A 23,317-nucleotide genomic window follows, 5' to 3' on the forward strand; every position below is an offset into this window, starting at 1 on the left:
ACTGTCACCTCATCCCTATTCTACTAGTGAGTTAGATTCCATAAAAGAGACAATTAGAATCTTGAAGTAAAAAAAGAATAGATGTATCTTGGTCCTTATCTATTCTTTTTTTTAACTTCAAGATCCTAATTGCTTCTTTTATGGGACCTAACTCACTAGTGTCCTTGGCAGCATTTGTAGCACTGGCATTTACAGTACTGGTTTGAGCAACTTGCCACTCAGTACAATGACTGGAAAACATTTAGCCAGCCCAGGTCTCAATCTTCACAAACGCAGTCAATTTTATTATAATTAATAGTTGTTAACATAGATATGATTAATATCTTTGCCCTAAAGAAATATCTAGGTTTCCTCACAGTTACATAAAAAAGCAAATTTAAATTCACAGCTGTATAGGTATATGCTTCTCAGGATGAAGGAAAACTAATTGTTTTAAAGAGCTACAGTTGCACAAATGCATTCTATATACAATTTATACCAATGCTCATGTGTTTATATATATTTCTCTCCTCCCTATGTCTACCCTCAAAAAACTTTAGTAGCAGAATATTTTTGCCCACCTTATTTCAACCTTTCTGTCATATAGTAAAAGCCCGTGTAGTATAGCAGTGCAGACTATTGCTTCTCAAACTTGGCTGCATGGAGAAAAGGGAAATATAAGCCAGTCACATTTAGGCCCCATTGCAAAGATTCTAATTTAATTGGTTTGTGGCAAGTTGCAGTGATACCTTTTTAAAACTCTACAGATGATTCTGATGTGTACAAGGCTTGAGAATGACTGGAGTAATCAAAGAACATAAACAAAGGTGTTTTGAGTTGTAATTTTAAAAAATATTGAACATCTGTTAATATTTGCTGTATTGACCAGAAGAATTATGCTACTTATGCAAAGGAAAATCAATAAATCGAAATGGAATAACAATTTTGAAAATGTGACATAAAAGATTTTTAGGTATTAGGAGCAATATTAAGGGCTGTGGGAATTGGAGGGTCCAGGGATATACTTTATAAAGACTTATTAAAGATATTTTGCCTCCGTGACCACTTGGAGTAAAGGACACATTTCTTGAGGAAAGGAGAACATTACCCATGATGGTAAAGTTAATTTCTATTTACAATGAAGTGAGATTCTACAGAGTAACTTTTTTCAAAACACTAAAGTGATAGGATGAATTTTAAAGAGAAATACAGTACTGTAATAAGGAGGAAGGTCAGGGGCACACTGAACTTGACTTGGCTTTGTGCACAGGTGACTGGACACTTTTCAACAGAGAATGAAGAAGCTGCGGGTAGTGCACAGAGGGTGATAGAGTAAAGAAAGTGAAAAACTACAAAAGGCTGTCTGCATAAATGTCCATTAGGCTAGCTGTGTCTGTTACTTGGCAATTATCAGAGTTAGGATTCTGTCCTCCCACAGAGACTGGGAGACTAGAGGACTGTATTTTAAAGAAATGATTTTCAGGTCTTTGAGAAAGACACTCCTGAGTCCTAGGGGATACACATACATCTCAAAAGGGCGTAGAAAGGACTGACACTTTCAGTAAGTGCTCTAAGATGCATTGGTCAGGAACTGATCTTCAGATTTTGGCTAGAAAAAACAGTGAATTCTTTTGGGAGCCTTGTTCTCTTTTAAGCAATTCCGGAGCGGGTAAGGGTAGGCAGGGTCATCCTCAGTATATGTCCTTGAACTGTTAGAAATTACACTAGTGTTTGTTTAAATCTTTTAATCTGGGAACAGGAGTTGGATAAAATCTCTCTTACCACCATGCCTCATGGTATTCTAGCTGCCTGGAATACTCCCTGGTCCTTCATTTTCCTCTGAGTAATCATACTAAGCTTTGAGGTTTCAGATAAAACGTTTCCTCCTCTAGAAAGCTTTCTATAGCTACCTCCATTTCTTGATTATGAATTATGATTTTCTTCTGTAGGACTCCATGTTACCCTAATGCCAAAACATACAATTGTTATTTTAAAGAATTTGTGTTTATTTTTTGTTTAGATTGTAAATTTCATGAAGACAAAATTTGTTCAACTTAAACCAATGCTAGTGGTTTAACTTCTATCCTAATAAGTAGCACATCTTAGTTATCTGTTGAATGAATACACATTGAATTTTATCCAACACTATTCTGAGTTAGCATGTCCAGTTGGAAAATCGAGTCATTTAAAGTACCAATAAAAGAATTTAAGCAAAAAAAAAAAAAAACATTTGAAGCATTGCTCTTCACAGTGTCTATTATAGAGTCCCATGCTACCTTGTTAAAAGTATAGCCAAAGTCCTCATCTTTACATCTAAACAGAACTTGGCACTTGTATATTTCACCTTTACCAATCTAAATATGTGGTCCAACTTCTTCAGTCCACTGCCTGTTGCCTTGCCTACTGTATCTGGCTCCAGATCGTCTTTCCCTAAACATTGTACTTGTTGTGTATTAGTTTCCAACCATAGTCTGCCTTTGCTTTTCTCATTTCACCGTCTTGGGATTTCCTGGTAATGAACTTTGCTCTATTTAACAGGGACACAAAAATCTTAAGCTGAGTAAAACCTCTCTCACTGAGGAACCTCTTCTGACCTTCTCTACCTACTCCAGTGGTAGGGTTGAGAGCAAATGTGATCGCATCTGTACTGTAAGCTTCCCAGATCAGCTGAACTTCTTTCCTTGATTCAACATAGTTAGTTGTCTGGGGCCGGGGATTTAGCTCGGTGGTTCTGCCTCCTGCCTCGCAAGCTCAAGGTCCGGAGTTGGATCACTCGTACCAAAAAAAACCCAAACCAAAACCAAAAATATATTTAGTTGCATCATCTCTGCATCTGCTTGTATTTACCCATGTCTAGAACTTAGGCAGGACAAATAACTTTTGGGTGCATTTAGCATTGAAATTAACATTAGTCAGAATGTGAAGTGTAATTAGCTGTTTGTGATAAATCTATCAATCTTATCTATGTTAAAAGTAATATTGCCTCCTATTTAAAGAGTTTTAATCAAATAAAATCTAGGTACAATAGCCTCAAGGTAATGCGGACTAAAAGTTAATTTAAAAATTATATTAGAAATTGTGCATGGGGATATGAATTCTTTATAATAAATAAATATCAACTTCTGTAGAGACTTCCTGCAAGAGTTTAGGGCATATGGAGTTTACAAATTAAGAACTGTCTGTTTTTATCCAATTTTGTAGAGAAATAACAATATGAGATTGTATTGTGTTTCTGATTAGGCTAGATTAATACTGTGGTAAGACAGTGAAGGCAGTAGGTAAAATCTTAGATGGAAACGCATACTATAGCATATTTTCCATAGCACAGTGTATGAATAAACTTCAGAAAACACATTTACACTTTTCTTCCAGAGATCCTAATTTCCTTGCAGAAATATATGTTTGATTGCCCTGTTCATCATATATTAGCTCAAAAACTGAATAATTTTCAGTGTGTAGCATTTTTCATATTGTTTAAATAGAAACTGTTGTTACTTATGTCAGCGTTAATATCAAACTCTAACACATTACCAAGAGCTGGTATTTATTGATTGTCATGGCTGGACACTGAATGTTTAAAGTCCATTTCCTCACTTAATGCTTTGCATTGTGTGAATACTTACTCTTACTCCTTAGCTGGTTTACACTTTCCTCTTATATTGTCTCTCTTGTGAGTTTTTTTTTTGTTCTCGTATTTTTTTCTACTCTACTACTCTTTCCCCACCTATCCTCAGTTCAAGTTATTGATGTTTCAGAAACTATTCATGTTTCAGAATATCATTTTTAAAAAAGTGATTTCTTAATTTTGTTCTGTCATGAGCCAAAAATCAATTTGACATTGGAGAAAAATATAAGATCATATTTTGTATTAAATTTTGACTGATATAGTCAATATGCTTCAAGTAGATTTAAACCTGACTTAAATCAAAGAACATGGGCTGAAGGGGAGGAGATCTTTGTGAAGTGGTAGATTCCACATGAATACAAATCTTTTGTGAAGAAATCTATGACAGAAGGTGAAAGAAAGAGAATAGTTTACAAAAGATGTGGATGAAGGTTTGGCAATGAAAGTGTAACACAAAATATGGACATTTGTAAGATACGCCTCATTGCTTTTTGTTACTAATTTGCATATTAAGAAGTCAGGAGTCTTCACATTAGTGAATCCCTAACTAGTCTCTGACACAATAGACTGATACCTCCCTAGAGGAGTCATTATGGCCAATCATGTCAATGATCTGCCTATTAATGACTCTCTTACATGCTCATCAACAGGTAGTTTAATAGGCTTCCATTGAGTTCTTTTTCATTTGCTTTTTAAATATATTCTTTTCTCCCTTTTGTAATACTATCATGAAGAATTGACAAAAAGGTGCATTAAGATAATTTTAATGTGTGGTGTAAGTTCACAAAAGCATTATATTTAGAAATAATGCTTTAAGACTTACTGAGTCTGCCTAAAAAACTTTTCAAATGAAGTTAAAAACAAACCCAGCTTGATAATAGGCCTCTTATTTGGATTTTAATGCAAGGTATCTAGGCCATTTTACACTATTTCATTTTCCTTGGTATATTAATTTATGGTGTGATTAACATAAGTAGAAGAACTAGTTTAAAAATATTTTTGTGAAATGGAATTTCTTGAAAATGGAAATTAATTGCAGCAGACTTCATGTCATAGAGGTTACCAAACACTTAATAAACTAAAAGTAGAAATTAATGAAACTTTAAAATACACAGGAAATATTAGGTTTATTAGATTTCCTGTCCTTGAGTCACAATACCTGATATCCACAATTTAAAAGAAGAAAAGTTTAATTAGGCTCATGATTTCAGAAGATTCAGTCCATGGTTAGCAGGCTCCACAATGAAGCTTAACCTCTACATCAGGTATACATTTGATTGCATGGGAACATGGAAATATTCCATGATCTAAAAGAAGATTTTATAACTTTTATATTTAACATATAAATAAAAATAGTTGCAGCAAGGCACTGAATATCTTAAAATTTCTCACTTGCTTAGCATGCTTTAACTCTTATTATTCTTAATCATTATATTGAAGGTATTGGGTGTTTTTTTACAAACAGACTCTATGATCTACCATAAAAATACTGAAGAATTGCTCTTTCAATTCTTTCATTAAATAATAATTTAATAAAACTTACCTGTTATACTTTGAAGATAAAGGGAGGCACATTGGTACATGTATGAAATTCTTTGTCAAGGCCAGGAATGGGACAGAAGCTGGGGGTTGGGGGATGAAGTTGGAGCAATTTGGTACTGTATTCTCCATAAAAATGAACAATCACATGATAGCATCACCATCATGCGGAAGCACAGAGGACACAGATGCTGAGGTGAGTGTCTCCAATTTAATGTTCTGGCTTCACAATTACCACCTGCAGTTTTGCAAAGGATGTTCTGTCCTGAGAGGTGGCACTTCTGAATGATTTGATGTCAAAGTCTGGAATTCTCATGTTCATCTGTGAATCTTTGCAAACATATACTGGGAATATCAGCTTGAACATCAGACTATCTTTACTTTAAAAGATTTTCAAAATGATATATAATTCAAGGGCTGTGGAGCTTGGATGTCAGAACTCAGTGTTTAATAAGCCAAACAAAGCAGATGTTACTGTAGTTTTCAGAGAGAAATCATGTTTATACAGGTTTTCTTTAACTGCAGTTAACTGGTTCAGTGATTTTGATTTTGAAAATGACTTTTCAACAACCATGAATAAACTAATATTATTGTTATTAAGAAAATGATGCTTTAAATTTATTAAACCTTAGGGGGGAAATACACATGGAAATACTCTGAAAATTTCTCAAAGATGGAGGTGGTATAAAGTCTGAGCAGCCACTTTGGTGGGGAACTCTGATAGTTGACAAGTTAGACTTCTGAATTAGCAAGATTCTCAGCTGGACAATCAGGAGTTTTTTGTCACTCCATGGATGACAATTGCTTCCTTTAAGAATGGGGATAAAATAAGGGCTTAGGTTAATAAGTTTAAGGATTTTTCTCTGCTATCTCTCTGACACATATTCTATAAGTGTTCCAGTGTCTTTTATTTCAAAACATTTGCATTTCTAACCCTAAAATATAACTGAAGGTTGTGGTAGAAAAGTCCTTTAAACCAAGACTATCATGTCTTTTCCCACTTAAAATTCTTGAATTCTGCTTGTCGTTATTTTTTTATTTGTTTGTTTGTTTTGTTTTGGTACCAGGGATTGAACTTGGGACCTTGCGCTTGTGAGGCAGGCAGTGAAACCACTGAGCTAAATCCCCAGCTCCCTTGTCATTATATCTTATCCCAAAGAAAATTATAAATTTTTTTGGTTCTTACTTGGGGTTCCAAGGCTCTACTTAATTTTGCACCAGATTGTAGCAATTTAGTGTTTCTGGAGAAAGTACACATCTCTACAAAATTGTGCACAATGCTTGATTCAGTGAGAGAATAAAATGTAAGCACCTTTTCTCCTTGACTCCTCTGGGGTGAACAAGGAAAACTCGCACCCACCAGTTTGACATGACAAAGCAGATTTAGACTTGTAATTCTCGGTAAAAAAAAAAAAAAAAAGAAAAAAAAAGAAAAAAGAAAAAGAACCCTTGGGAAAGAGATGTAACAAATATTTCTCCAACAAGATTATGTCTTTCACTTGTTTCTTTATGGAAATTTCTTATATTAACAAGAAGTATAGGACATATGATATATACATTTATTATCCAATACATTTGTTATTCCAATACATTTGTTAATGATAATGAGTTGTAGATATGGGTACTGCTCCAATATTTGAAGAAATTTTGCTTGGACATAAATAAAATAACATGGAACTAAATCATTTCATGGTATGTAGTAGAAGTTGTACGACTGGCTCATTAATTGTGCAGGTCAGATTCCTGCATTAAATATGAATTGATATGATTTAACTGAACACTTCCCTTTGACAGTATTGCAACATTAGATTTCTACTGCTTATGCCAGTACTTGTGACTTTTGAAAAAAATAATTAAGGAATTTTTAAATTAAGTATTTTAAAATTGTATTCACTATGTACTACTGCTGGTTATATAAATGTAGAGTTCCAAAACTGGAAATTTTGTAATTTAATATCAAAACTGACATGAGCAAACTGCTTCTATTTTGAGCAGTAAAAGGGTCAGTGGGGAATGACTTTCTAGCTGTGTTAGAGTCATGGATCTCAGCCTGGTCTTTGCAAGGAAGCCCTCCTTCCATCATCAGTGTGCCTGTAGTTGCTGCAGAGGGAGGGCAGCATGAGGGAACTGTATTTGTTATCCCTGATCTATGTGAGAGCCTTCACTTTCAAGAATGTGATGCCCACAGAAAACAATGCCCCTTAATTTGTCAGTCATTAGAACACAGAATCAGCATATTAAGGGAATCGAAAGTCATTTTTAAAATTCTGATTTTTCCCCTGGAGATTATATTTTGCTTTTTTCAATGGCTGTGAATAATTCAGAACTGTATTCATTTTGTTTTCCTCTCTAGCATTATCATCAAGGGATTGAATTTAATGCATCTTTTCATCCTAAATTCTTTCTGCATGATGCCTTTACATTTTTTTCTTAGATACTTCTGTTCACAATTAAACATTTATCTCAATTATCTGTCTTTTGGTCAAATATTTTTATTCTTTTTTCATTTTTACTTTTGATCAAGAGAAGACTACTGGTATGATACCAAAGGAAAAGATATTAAGCTGTAGTTGTTGGTTAATGTATTATGAACTTTATCTCTCATTATGCACTAGTGTTTGTTTTCTTTCTTCCTCCTATAATAAGTGGATACAAAATGTCAGGGTGCAAGAAAGTCCATTTTAGGAAAATATCAACATAATATTATGTAAAGAAATAGTGCATAATATGTAATATTTTTACCCTAAGCAAATCTTTTCATATATTTGTATGCATCTGCTTAGAGCCAATGCTGATACAATGTACTTAAGTGTCTTTGCAAAAAGAAGGTAAAGGAAATGAAATGAGACCACATATTTAAGAAAGAGGAACAATCTGAATTTCTGGAGTAGTTTAACATTTACTTTTTAGCTGTATATTATACAGTGAGATGTAGTGCCCAAGAATTTCAAGGTTGGTCCCCTTTAGACAGTTCTGAAGCATCAGGCAGAGTATTAAAGACACATAAACACAGCATACATGATTCAGTTGGAAAATGACCTTTCTCATGCCAGTATTTTGATTCGTTTTGGAACAGAGTTATGTTTTGCTGCTTATAACCTAATATCACCATTAGTCTTAACAGGTTGGGTAATTATGAGACAGATTTTGTGGAATAGGCCTCTGAATGATTTTACTCATATTTTAAGAAGCATGTGGGGTTTTAACACAATGGTTTTACAGGACTTTAGGAAAAACCATTTTATTAATTTTAATAAAAACTGCTACACTTGGATAAGTTAACCATAACTCCAAATGTGGAAGTACAATATACCCAGAAATTATAATAATATTAACATGGTGCCCAAATCCTGACACTGAATAAATTAGGTGAGTAATAAAAGAAGGAGAAAATTAGTATTCCAGTGCACACCATATTTGAAGAAGTTACTTTAAATAAAGACTTGCTTTTACTGAAAATCTGCTTATTTATCTTTGGAGTCTGATCTTCTAATAGTAAGGATGTATTTTAAAAGTCTATGTATATATATATATATATATATGTTATCATGGATTGCAAGTTTTACTGTTAAAGAAGCTTAAACTAAAGATATGAGAGAATCTGGTAAATATTAAAAGTTTAGAAAATTCTAAGTAAAAGGAAAAGATGGGATTTGGCTTCTAAGATAAAAACTCAGTGAGGTATTTGCTAACAATAATAATAAACTTATTAAACAGCTTCACGTGTTGAAAATTATGCTGAATAATTACTCTGTGTATGGAGTAAGCAATATTTTGGAGAAATATGGAGCACAGAGAGGTTAAGTATCTGGTTTGTGGTCACGTGCTCAGCAATTTACTTAGTAAATGTTCAATAAAAGGAAAGACAGATGTGCATGCAGGTCTTTGTGCACTTTTTCACTATGAGTTTACCCTCTATAAAAAGCATGTTGGCATGTGGACTGAAACACTTGGTTCTATAGTTTTGCCACTACTGAGCACGTGTAATTTTTCCCACATTATTAGTACTTTTTCCTATAAAATGATGGGTGAAACTATCCAAGCGTGCGGTCTGTTACAGATCAAAGTCTTTTATGAATTAGAGGAATTTGACTAAAATGTGAAACAAACTTTCTGTATATTACATATGATTTAAAGGTAAAAAGTCTGTGACTCTTGAATTTTTAATAATTAACAACGGACTCAAAACAAATTATTGTGCATTTGCTTATTAATTTGTTGTTTTAACTCCTTCCCTATCAGTGCCTTATTATTTTATTCTGCAAGGCACATAAGATTAGACTATTCTTCAATGTGTTTCTTTTTTCTTTGGGTACACGTGAAATATGTACACAATTATTTTCTTTTGATTATAGAGCTGCACTTTTCTTAGCATAATGGAGTATGCCTTGCTGAAAAGCACTAGATATGATGAGGTGCTTCCTGCATCATGTTCCTATGGTCTTAAGAATCTGCTTATAGTTTCCATTTTTAATTCTGTCTTAATTTTTTTATTTTATTAGTTTATATTCCCAACTCAGAATAATGCTGTTTGCTTGGGGGAATCTGTACATACATATAACTTATCTTGATGATTTTCAATCCCTTTACTCCCCTCTCCCTTAACTTCCCCTGTCTCTGGCCACTTCTCTATCTCTTAGAGCCTGTCTTCATGTTTATTGTCATCTCTCCTTTATGTGGTACCTCAGTTCACAAACTTAATTCTTTCCATGATTCTGGTTGCAGAATTTGATGCAGGATTCTAGTTGCAAGCAACTGGAGTATCAGTGTGCTTTATTCATTCGTTTATTTATATTTTAAATTTCTCAGACAAGAGAACCTATGTGAAATTTAACTTTCTATATCTGACTTACCTCACTTAATCTGCAGCCCTTTTATAACTGCAATTAGACCAAACACTAAGGCACCTCACCTAACTCAGAGGTTTCAAGTAAAAATGCAGATTCCCACTCTCCACTCAAATGATAGTAATTCAGTAGATCCAGTTTTTGGCTCTAAAGGAGGATTTGTAAGGAGTACCAAATCATTTTCACACAGAAGGTCTACGAACTCTAATTTTAAGAGGCGCTTGTTGGACTTCAGTTTGTGCTTCTGGAGTGTCCTGGTTTTTCACCATTTGGTGCTCTGGTTTTTCATCTGTCCTTTTTTTTCTAAATTGTATCTTGGATTGACATATTTAATACTTTTTTACTGGTAATCCATTAGCATATAATACCTTAAACTTGGAACTGGTGCTCTTGTTCTCTTTAGGTAATGCTACTTTTGTTCAGGCTTCAACTTGAAGGCTATGTCCTTCTGGAAGCTCTGGCTACCCCACTCTGTCCCTCCCTGAACACATGCTTCACACACTTACTTATTATCCTCTGGGCTTACCATTTCATTTTTTCATTTGTTCAGCCTTGCCTTTAGCTTGTGAGCCCTTTAAGGGTAGGGACTCTGTCTTGTTTATTGTGGTGATCTAGTGCAATGTTTGGAAATTTAGGGTACTAAGTAAAATATTTGTTTAATGATATTGAATGAATAAATAAGGGTAACTATAAAATTAAACTTTATAAGCTTAAATACAGGCTGCAAACTATTCACTGCTTGCTATGATCAACACATATTTATTTAACACTTATCAGTTCAATTATTTAGATACAAGTTGACCAAAAATTGCATATTTTTGTTAATTTTTATAGATAATATGACAGGAAACACAAAAACGACAATGTTACCAAATTAATTCAGCACAAGACTCACCTGGTTGAAATGACAACTGCCAGAGTGACACAGTTTATAGTATATAAACAAATGTGCTGCTGGGTAAATTGTTGTTACATGTACTCTAGGTTATCACATAAACTTTTCACTGTTATGTCCCATTTCTTTAAATAGGAATACATTTATCTCAAATTGTACAGATGGTGCAAGCCTAATATCATGAGAGATAAAGGAAAAATTAAACATAATAAATATTATTATTTCAAAAAGCAATAGTTTTTGTATCTTTTTTGGTCAAATCTCCTGAACCTAACATATTTCCTTCAGTAAAACTCATTTCCAGTAAAAGTCATTTCTTTCACCGATGCTTCCCTAAATTCCCAATGTCAAGTAATGGTAGCTCCAGCTTTTTAATTCTCAAAGCTAGATGTGGTGGTGCATGCCAGCAACCCCAACGCTTTTGGGAGCAGATGCAAGAGGATTCCAAGTTCAAACCCAAGTTGGGTAAAGTAGCAACTTTGTGAGATTCTGTATCCCTGTGAAGGCCCTGGATCTATCCTAGTACCCGCCCCACCAAAAGGAGGGGGGTGAATCTCTGGATCATTTTAAATTTCTCTTTCACCCTAAGTATTGTCCAAATAATGGCAAAGCATGCTGCAAAACCATGAAAGACATGTAAAAACTAGGTTTGATACCAAAATCCATCCAAAGGAGTGAATTTCCAAAATACCTGACAGGTAGGGAGGGGCATTCTGTACAGCTAAATTCAATGGACATATTGTACTGAGATATATTGTTGTACATATCAGGAGTTTGTAAATCTGGCCTCTCATAAAAATAATTTTAGGAGTTTTTCAGTGTCATCATTCTCTATTCCCTCTCCTCATCTCCATGCACAGGTTCATTTTAAAATTCACAGAGGTAGAGTCAATATTTCTGATATGAAAGGCAAATCTTGGAACTGATATTACATTTGAGAGCTAAAGTAAAAGAGGGACAAGGTATCATGGGCTCTTGAACAATTGAGATATTTGAAGTTTCTATAGGAGCTTGATTTCCATTTCCTGAGAAATTCATTTGTGTAGAAGGGCTGTTTAGTTTACAACTAGACATCGCCAAGAACTTCACGTGCTCATTAGCTAGGATTTTGGTAGAAGATTGGGCCATGTGAGGGCCTGGTCCATAGCTGATCTGCTGTTAGGAGGTAGGGTCTGCTTAGAGGAGGAGGTTTGCTGTAAACATGACCTAGGAGGGGGTGTCTCCATTCCACCTTCCTCCTTCTCTTTCTGCTTCTGGTCTCCCATGACTCAAGCAGCTTTCATCAGCCCTAGCCTTTCTGCCATGAGTTTTCTGTGTGTAAGCCTGCTGAACATGAACTGTAACTTCTGAACCATGAGCCGAAATGAACCTGTCCTCCTTTAAGTTGCAGTTGTTGAGTATATTGTCCTAGCGACTAGGAAAGTGACCAAGACAATGGCTAAATCTAATTTAATCACTGGACTTAACTGTCCCCAACTTAAGTCTTGGAAGGGGAAACACTGCAGACTTCTAATTCTCAGGAATGCACACAAAGTTAGGCAAAGAAAGGCATTTAAAAAGTCTATAGGAAATTAACAAGTCATACTGATGCTATCTCAAAAGTTATAGCTCAAATTTGCTCCTTTTATTTTTCCTCTTATCTTCATTCTTTACAAAAAAAATTTATGCTTCATTTTATTACTGCAGACTAGCTATGCAGAAAAGTGGGTTTTGTTTAGGTTTAGTTGCACATGTATACAATGGACTTCAAATACTTTCACCTTCTCCTCTTATCTGCTTTCCCCTTTTCTGTCCCTTTCTTTGAACCCCTTTCTATCTTCTAATAGTCTCCCTTTACTTTCCTGTGGCCTCTTGTTTTCTAAGATTTTTAGATTACATGTATGAAAGAAAATGTGCAATATATTTTGCTTTATATGATGATCTTCAGTTCTATTTTTCTAAAAATGACAGGATTTTATTTTTCATTATCTTACCATCATTCTTAACCTTCATCATTTTGTGACTGAAGACTAGACTCTTAACTGGTTTCTCTGCTTCATTGTGGCCCATCAGCCTTTCCTTTGTATTCCTTCCAGAGATAGGTGTCTAAAAGGAAACTTTGCACTCCCTCCTTCTCCTTCTCCTAGTCATTCTCCCTTCCTTCTCTCTCCTTTTTCTCTCCTCTCTCTCTCTCCCTCTTTCTGTCTCTGTCTTTGTCTGTCTGTCTGTCTCTCTCTCTCTCTACCTTGCTCTCTCTCTTTCATTTACCCTTCCCACCTCCACTCTACTAGTTAAAAAGTACACAAGTAGTTCAACCCCATTTTGTCTGGCTTTCTAAACCCTTTACAGTTTGCCTCAAACAACTCCAGTTCAGTCCTTTATGTTCTTCCTCCAAATATATCCAAACCCTCTGAATATCTTACATCTTGTTCTTAGATGTGTCTTTTTCTCTGTACTTTCATCATTAAGTATCTATTCTTTAATCTGCCTAGACTGTATCATCACTGTTTTCTAATTGGGAATATCTCACTGATTCCCAAAACTAAATTAGAATGTTATTTCTTTAGTGAAAACTTTGATTCTCTTGACAGCTGCCTCATTTCTGTCCTCTCTTCTTAGCTCCAAAAAAACCTCTATCATATCTCATTGCATATGATAACATATATTACTTAACTGTAATAATTATAATGGCCCTGTGAATATATCTATTACTGTCATTACATTTTAACTTTCTTGAAATAAGACCCTAAAGGTTATTCATCTTTGATTTTCCAGTGTTTATTATAGTTCATGGTGCATAGCAGTATGCAAAGTATCTATTAGAAGAATGGATGACCTTCTTATGATTAAATAATATAGGTAACCACATTATATAATTTATGGTGCAGTGAACTATTGCTCCACAAAATGATTTTTAATTTATAAATTTATAATAATAAAAATTGTGTTTACTTGATCGCAGAATTAAAAGTATTATCCTAAACCATGGAAGAATAATTTAATCTTTAGGAGGTGTAAAAAAATCTATGTGCTCTAAAATACTAGAAAAATTTTTGAAATTAAATTTTAATGGATAAAGAAGAGAAATGTCATGATAATGTTGCCAAGGGGTAGAAAGGAAAAGGGAGGGAAAGAAAGAATGTTGTGCATTTATTCAATAACATTTATTTTTGACATGCCGTATTTGCTGTACACCAAAGGTGTACGTTGTTACGTATGTGGTTCATTGTTACTAAGCAATTACTACAGTTTCAGTAGTCAGCTTATCTTTCCATTTACCAGTTTAACACTATTTTAGTGATAACTATTCAAAAGAATTCTTGAAACCAGCCAAGGCAGGTTCCTTCTCCCTTTCTGTTGTTTGCGAAATATTCTACTGATCATTAGCCCTTATTATTCTCTTTAGGGTCATATTTTCAAACTCTGTGAAAAAAATGTTTTTTAGTTTTGATTAGAGTTGAATTGAATATATACATTAATTTAGAGCAGAACTAATATCTTCATAATATTTCTTCCTATCTATGAACATGGTATATTCATTAAATTTTCTCTTCTTTAATATTTGGTGATATATTTGTACTCCTTTTCCTTTAAGGATTTTCTATTAGTATTTTACATAAATATCTGATATAGTATTTAAATCTCATTTGTTTCTACTCTTTCTCCTTGTTCATACCCAGAATGTAAAATTTTTCCCCTTTATTTTCATAATTGCATGTTTTCATAAGACACTACCAAAATAAAGCATATTTGGATCCCTAATCATTTGTCCCCAAATGAGTGTAAAAAGTAGATTCTTTTCCTTTTAATTCAATAATTTCTTAAAAATTAAAATGTTTTAAAAATTTGAATTAGAAGAACAATAATATTTCTTTTAGATTAAAAAACCAAAAATCTTGAATGGCCATTAAAGTTCTTCCACAAAGGAGATTTTAGCATTGTTATGGGAAAGAAGAAAGAGGAACAATTAAAAGCTGTTTTGTAGTTTTTATATTTTTAAACACATAGATATTATGTACTAGGAGAAGGAAAATTGGGTCAAGCTTGCAGTTGGATTCCATTAAAATAAATCTTTCCATAATCATAGACCTCATCAAAGAATATAAATTTGTAGATTAAGTTTGTATCAATTATGTGAAGTATAGTTTTTTAATGCAATTTTTTTTCATAGAATTATAACTTTTTGATTTGGGTCCAACTGGAATGTTAAATGAATTTAGTAAAAGTCAAATAACACATCATAAATATACACAAAAATATACACTTACATAGTCAGAATGGAAGAATTTTCCGTTTTCTTATAATTTGTTAAAATAAAATCAACCTTCCTGTAATTTGTATCAGAATTCCTTGTGCAATGAAAAATAGGCTGTATTTTTATTTATCAGCCATTGCCAATTTTTCATGTTTTTTTCATTGTAGAAAAGTCATTAGATGAAAAATCAGCTGAGACAGTTCAAGAAAATAAATTGATGTATAATATAGCTACACAAAGTAGGTGTTTTTATTAACAGTACCAATCCTACTGTCATGGAAAAAGTTTAAATTCTGATGATCCCTCAAATTCACTTACAGATTATATTTGAAAGAAATAAGTATTTACTTTTTTCTAATCAGTATACAAAATATACTAGAAAAGGAGATGTAACCTGAATAATTTTTTAAAAAGAAGACATATGCTTGCATATGTGTATATGATTGAAATCCTGGTTATAAAGTTGGCTAGTGGCAATAGCCATATAAAATATTTTGAGTATAAATTTAGCTGCTTTTCAATTTTAAGTTAGCTTGTACAATGGCCTCTCCCTTTTGGAGAGTTAATGTTATATGTTTTCAAATAAAAAGATTTAAGTAATATATAAAAATATTTGAAATGTTTAAAATGACACAAGTGGAATATCATTTCATACAATTTTATCATGTAAACCAAGTGAAAAATGTTTTCACTTGCAAAGATTAAACTGATGACTGATGGAATAATCTACATTTATATATTTTTATTTTGGTCATATAAGTTTTATATGAACAACATAATCTTACTTAGAAATATGCATGTGTGAATTATTTAATAATTTTTCTACAGCCAATGTTTACTCTTGCATCATTCTGAACCATTAACTTTACTTAAAAATACAGAAAATATTAAAATTTATATAATATTTATTTGGATTGCTATTGATTTTAATTTCCCCCTATATAAAAATACTTGGAAGATGTAGCGTCAGAATGAATGTAAATCACTTTGTTTTAATTTTAACAGTAAAGAAGAATCATCAATTACATCAGAAGAGAATAACTTTAGGGAATCAAAGTTTACAGGTAATATTTAATTTTTAAAAACATTATTTTATTAAAGTCTACAATTGTAACAATCTTACAAAGGTACAATTATATTAACTTTTCAGACACCGATATCCCAACAATCATTTGCTTTCATGAGGACGAGGAAGACTTGGAATCAAGTAATCAAAATGTAAAAGATGTAAACAGTGAACAGGATGAACATAATGAAAAAGAATTAGACTTGATGGTAAGTGTTCTGGTTGCCCCGGCATTAGTGAAGATGAATCCATTTATGCTTCAAAGGTGCTGCAATGCCTGCCTTTCAATAGCTTTAACTAATATAATTTGCAAATATGAAAGCACAGCCTATTCTGCCCTTGCAACTCTAGCTTGATCAACAATGCACTTTGATTTTAGTATGTTGCTTCTGGTCTCTGCAGTGGTAAATTAACGACATTCATTTCTTATCTCTTTACCTACAACTTTGAACAATAGCTTGCGGGAATTGTAGGAGAGGTAACACTATCCTGAGGTGCATTTCTAATCTTTGTGACAAGTGTACACTTAGCATAAACTCATGTGTAAAATGAGAGGGCTGGACAGATCATTGTTTGGGTCCTGTCCAACTCTACAAGTCTATAATACTTATATTTTGTAGCATTTTGTTTTACTTTCATCCTTGTGCAAATCTCAAAGTTCTATATCATTGTAAAGTATTAAATTACCAAGTGAGAAGAAAAAGCCTGTGTCATATGTTTTAAACAGGAAACAAATTCAGTCCTGTGTAATTTAGTATTAAATTTTTTTACCATACATTTCACACTTGGTGAACATTCAATCTATTTCGAATTTTGGGGGGAATGGTTTAGATAGCACTTTTATCACAAAGAAAGAAATAGAACTAAATGAGTCACATAATGCAATTTATCTTTTATTGTATTTGGTTGGAGCTCATATCATTGGGATACGTGGATTCATAATCATCTAAGATTAAAATAACATTTGCCTTTTCAAGTGTCAGTGCTGAAACAGAAAAGAAATAGAGCTCACCTCTTTCCCCACCTTTTCTACCTTTTCAATAGCGATATGGCAACTGCATCACTAAAGTATGCAATTTACTTTGCTCCAACTTTAAGAAACTACAAAGTTGTCACCCATTGTGAGAATTCTCACCAGCTGAAAGTTAACATCGCCATTTTTTTTTCAAACCACAGAACATAATGAAAGGGCCTTGAAAAAAATCACATACTTCACCAATATACCTCATTACAATGAGCAGGCTCAAATATAAAAGTTTGTTTAGAAGTTCCTGAGACTGTATGTCCAATAAATGAACACGGAGCTGTAATTTAGATGCTAATTTGCTCCATGCTGACATTAATGCATAAAACAATGAAGTTCTATAATAGATGGAAATACAACCAAATCTGTGGAACCCACAGGCATTGGCTTACAAGACAGCTGTGCAGTTGACAAGTAACATGAGCCTTATGTGAGAAGAAGGGGAAAATGTAAGATTTGCATATAATTATTGAGATCATGCAAATGTCAGTTATGAGGAGAGAAAAAAAAACACAGGCATCTCACTGTTAAATCCTGACAGTTGGCATCACTGAAGAGCTCAAATACATTTGAGTACCAGTTGGCAGAGGGTCATTAAAACAGAATTTGCAGAGACATTAACTCCCTCACTTTTCTTTGAGTGACGTTTTGCTATTAATAGTTTGCAGAGGCTTTGCAGAAAACATATTAATAAGAGAAACTGTAATGGAGGCACCTACAGCAAGTGTAAATGCAGCACAGGGCACCCAGGAAGCTGCTCTCTAATTGATTAGCATGGAGCTATCAATGTGTATATTCTAAGTGAGGAGAAAGTGCAATGACAAGCAAGAATAGTTGAATAATACAATGTGATATTTGGAAGCTGGGAAGGAGGGTGATTAATTTGGGCCACTTTTCTTACTAATCTCATTCCCAAGTCATAGCCTGCAAGGATCTCCCCAAAACATCCAGCTTCCAGAGTTTGTATGAAATCCACAAATGAAGTGAGTCAAGAATACCTACCAGATAATTATGGAATTAATAAAGGCTATCTAATTCATTCTATGTATATAAAAGGATCATATGGTCATTATTCTTTTGTTGCTTTTGTCCCATAAGATAAATCAACACTTAATAAGAACTAGAAGTGCTGCTTCCAGGGATGAAAAGGATACGTTTTCATCGGATCCAGTCAATTTTCCTAATAAAGCTGAGGGGTTAGAGAAGAAGAAAATCCATGGTAAACTACGCACTGACTTGTTTGAAAGGCCTTTGTCTCCAAATTCATCAGTAGAAAACTCCTTAAAGGGAGATTTTTACCACAATGACAAATATTCCTCAAGAAATGAATGTAGTCATCAACTTTCAGAGGAAATTATTTCAGAAATGAGAGAAATCAAGCCATCATTGAAAGATACTAGTAGTGATGAATTAGTGCAATTACACATTGATAGCAAAGAAGTCCTGGATGATAACGGTAATCTAGGGCACAGGAGTTGCAGAGTGAAAGTATCTTGGTTCTCCCCAGATCAACAAATGGCCAGTGATCTTAACAAAAAACATGAAGGAGGAGGTAAGAAAAGTAAAATAAAAGATTGGGAAGGTTTAAGTAAAGATTTCCATTCAGGTTCATGTGCATGTACAGAACGATCGACAGACAATAGATCTTTGAAGGAAGATTATGGCAAGGTTAAAGATGAAAAGGAACAAAGTGTACACTTAGGTGTTAATAAAAAACAAAGCAAAAATTTTCAGTTATCCTTGCATGACCAAGAAAGAAAATCAGGCCACTCTGAAATAAGTCTGGAAGGGACTGAAGCTAGGAAGAAAGACTTACCAGCTCTGTCATGCAAAGATGCCACAATTCCTGCCCAGGCAATAGCAGTTATGTTTCCTTCAACAAGGACAAATTTAAATTGGGAAGAAACGACATTAACAACTTCAGAGAGTGATCATCCCGCTGGTGAAGGCATGACTTCAGAAGGGATAACTAGTAAAGTCTGCTTATCAAGAAAGAGAAATGTTTTGAGGGATGATTATGTTTTCCAAGCTGAAGAAGAAAAATCAGATTGGATTAATCCTGAAGATAGGGGTAGAAATACACAGCATACAGAAAATTGGAATATTCTAGAAAGGCAGGAAAAGGTGAAAGGGAATAAGACAAATATAAGTGAGCAGATCAAAGAACAGGCAGATTGTAAAGACATGTGGGGGGAAAGAGATAACACGAGTTTGAATGTTACTCCTACAGAAGAGCTATTTACCTGCCAAAAAACAGAATGTGATGAACTGTATTCTCTAGCTGATCATGGTGTTACTGAGAAAGCACAAGCAGGTACAGCTTATATAATTAAGACAACATCAGAAAGTACTCCAGAAAGCATGTCTGCTAGAGAAAAAGCAATAATTGCTAAGCTACCTCAAGAGACAGCACGAAGTGACAGGCCCATCGAGGTAAAAGAAACAGCGTTTGATCCACATGAAGGGAAAAATGATGATGCACATTATACCCTTTGTCAACGAGATACAGCAGGTGTAATCTATGACAATGAATTTGAAAAGGAATCACATGCGGATATTTGTATTGTACGTGCAGATGAAATAGAGAAAGAGGAAACCATGTATATGTACAATCCTGGGAAGATGCAAGACAGGGAGAAACATGGTGTTGGAAATATAATATCTGTAGAAGAATCTTCCCAGGTCATTACAAACAATCAAAAAGCAACCTCAAACTTGGATTTACACTTAGAAGTATTATCAACAGACAAAAGAATATTTGCAGAAAATAGCGATCTTGGGCAGGTCCAAAACTTATCAAAGAAAACAGATTTAGAAGTTGCTGTTCTTTCTGCTTCTAACTCAGACACAAACAGAGCTTCTCAGACTGACTGTCACATTTCCAGTCACCATCCTAAAACATCAGTACCGTCTTATGAACAGGCTGGGGAGAATACAATTACCACCACACATCTCCAATCTATTTCTACTGAATCAGGAGATAATTGTAATCCAGGTGAAATCCAGGGTCATCTGGGGTCTAAACCCAAGAAAGCTTCCACAAATTCAGAAAGTTCATCAGGTTGTAGAAAAGAAAGATGTATGGGGCAGATTTTCCAACCAGGAGAATGTAGTGTGGAAAAATCTGTAGGGCCAATGATTTTAATCAATGAACCTCTTGAGAACATGGAAGAAGCAAGGCATGATAATGAAGGATTATTAAGCTCTGGACAGTCACAGTACTCTTCAGGTGACAACACATCTGAGAACTATGCCTCTGCTAGTTTTCCTGACCATGAAAGTGAAGCTCAGAGCCATGAATCTCTGCTTTTAAAATATGCCAACTCTAAAATACCTTATTTTCTTTTGTTTCTGGTATTTCTTGTAACCATCTATCAGTATGACCTAATGATAGGTTTGGCATTCTACCTTTTTTCATTGTACTGGCTGTACAGGGAAGGGGGAAGGCAAAAAGAATCTGCCAAAAAGAAGTAACCTTGGTGCTAGTACTAATCTCTCTTAAAAGATAAGCTATTTAGCCCCAAACTGGATTGGTGAAAGAGACTATTCATTGTTCAAAGAGCTGGTGCAGTTTTTCTCTTGAAGGATCATTTAAAAAGGAATGCGTATGACGTTTGCTCCTTCATACAAGTAATTATTCTATATAGGACCATTATGTTTGGATCATTAAATACCTATATGAATATGAGATCTGAAGCACGTCAAGTTGAAATTAGGTACAGCTGTTGCTCCTTAGCAGGCTATGAAGTTGCAATGCTTCATGTCTCTTCACTACTTAAAGAGCTATTTCTTGCATTCATTTCTTTTGCAGTAAAGCTTCATTTTTTTTTTCCTGTGAGCACTTTTCCTCTTATGGTTTTTAAAAATAGATAAAACATGGATGATGGCAAAGGATTTTTTTTTTTTGGTCCTTTGGAATTGCCCATGAAATTTGCATTTACCCTGTAACATTTATCAGCACATATTAATAGATCAAATACTTCAACTTCAGTTTCATATTTTTAAAAAAACAACATGTGTATTAAAATATATAAACTTAAATTGAAGAAATATATTATGTTTACTTGAATTATACCTTACACACACATACCTTACACACACATACCTTTTATTTACAAAATCTGAACATTCAACAGAAGCAAAATTTGACAAACACTGAAACAAATGTCTAAAATTAGACAAAATTTTGTGAGTGGCCTGTCTTTGAGTAATGTTTTTTTCTTATAAAGAAAGACTATAACACAGCTGAGTAATTTAGATATCAACTATTTATTGAGAGTTGAACACTTAAATTAAAAATTCCACAAGCATTGCTTCAGAATTACTTTGTATCTGTAAAGTATAAGGCATTAAATTATAATAATAAAAAGATATCCAAATGAATGATTTGTTCTATGTGGTAGTATTTTTGTCTCCAAATAAAGTTTTAATCTTTTCCTCATGATAAGACAATGAACTGTCCTCTAAAGTGAATTTAGTGAACAAATTCCTGGTCTTTGGTGATATTCATAATATAATTATTCAATTATGAAATGATCACTCAAATTTTCAGCAGCTAAATATATATAAGTGGAAGTCTACTGAAAAATAAGTGAATATCAGTAACAGCAGTGACTTTGGTTGTTGTAATTATCTATGGCTAAAGGAGTGGAACTAATCATTTACTTAGGCAGGGGTAATGCAAAAATTTATATACAACTTATTTCAGCTGTTCATTGAAGGCTGTAATAGGCAAAATGCTGTACTCTGTTCTATGGCATAGCACTTCCTTTGATAGTTTGTACAGCTATTTCTAGGAACTGATATGATCCTATTGGCTGAAGCATTGTAAGAAAGTCACACAGAGATAGCCTATTTGGATGATGCCTTTTTCATAGGAATTTATTTCATAAAACATAAAATATTGATCTTTAGAGTAAAAAAGGATCTATTTACCGATAAAGTAAATTCAGTAAGTAATATGTGAACACATCACCCCACAAAGAGGTATGCATTTATAAAAAGACAAAGTAAGAATGACACATTTGACTTTCATTGAATGACTTTCATTTACTAGTCAATGATTTCCTTCCTTTTCATTAGGTACACAAGGATTTCCCAATCCTTTCATTGCATTATACTCTCAAGTCTCATTGAAAGTGAATGATTGGCTTTGCCTCTTTAGTTGACCAAATATAAATATCTTGAAGTAGAACTTAGGGCAAATATTTGATTGTTTGAAAAAGCATATTTTCTTTAAATACTAGTGGAATACTGTAAAGCAGTACCTCGAAATTATCTCTAAAATTGCTATTCTGATAATTTTGTTGACAATTCTAAATTACAATGGAATCAATGTTAGCATTTTTCAGTTCTTCTACTTTTTTAAGAGTTTTAGTCAATATGCCTCTCACATTAATGCAAAGAACACTACATTACTTTATGAACACAGGTGACCAAGCTTGAATTATTCTTATAAAAGAACAATAAAGCCATTTTAATCTTTTAATATGACTTTTCATAACACTGATTTTCCAATCCTTTGCATACATTTATAACAAGAACGGTAAGAAATTTCAAAAGATTTAAAATATTCCATTGTGTATTTTTTGTATGCAGTGAAGAAATACTTGATGACGAACTTATTTTCCAAAAAATACTAATAAGGAAATTCAAATAAAGTCATATGAACTTGTGAAAGTTTTGCTAAATGGAGACTTAGATTTTTGAAACCTGTTTTGGTCATTTCACTGGGTTGAGAAAGGAAAAGATCTTGGGAAGAACTAGCATAGAGATTTGGCTTATGAAGATGTGACTGTGAGTTATTATGGCAGGGGTCATCTTTTAGACATAACCACCTATACTATGTCATCACCTATTTGGTTAAGGGCCCAAAGAGGAACTTGGAGGAGAGCTAACAAAGAGGTGCATGATATATCTCAATAATATATTGATCAAGAAACACAAAAACACCACCTTTGATCTTCTTGCTGTTAGAAGGAAACTCCTAAAAATTAGTTGGTAATAAAAGACTTATGTTTAAAAAATTCACATTTGTATAAACCATCATTGTTACAAGCAATTTCTCAACCAGCAGGAAGTGAACAATGAGATGGCCCTCACCCTTCA

At 33.6% G+C, this 23,317-nt stretch overlaps 1 protein-coding gene across 1 annotated transcript in view; it reads left to right on the forward strand.

Moving 5' to 3' along the window:
- Ppp1r3a (protein phosphatase 1 regulatory subunit 3A) overlaps positions 1 to 22,607 on the forward strand; it is a 36,666-nt gene extending 14,059 nt beyond the window's left edge. Inside the window, exons 2-4 of the mRNA XM_004865273.3 lie at positions 16,125 to 16,183; positions 16,270 to 16,394; positions 18,308 to 22,607. Coding sequence (XP_004865330.2) covers positions 16,125 to 16,183; positions 16,270 to 16,394; positions 18,308 to 20,683 — 2,560 coding nt within the window. The 3' untranslated portion in view covers positions 20,684 to 22,607. The remainder of the gene's footprint in view (positions 1 to 16,124; positions 16,184 to 16,269; positions 16,395 to 18,307) is intronic.
- The last annotated feature ends 710 nt before the right edge of the window (positions 22,608 to 23,317 follow it).

The sequence above is a fragment of the Heterocephalus glaber genome, unplaced genomic scaffold (genome assembly GCF_053883595.1).
Source record: "Heterocephalus glaber isolate CG9 unplaced genomic scaffold, H.glaber_assembly_v1.0 deba00000546, whole genome shotgun sequence".
NCBI classification, from domain to species: domain Eukaryota; kingdom Metazoa; phylum Chordata; class Mammalia; order Rodentia; family Bathyergidae; genus Heterocephalus; species Heterocephalus glaber.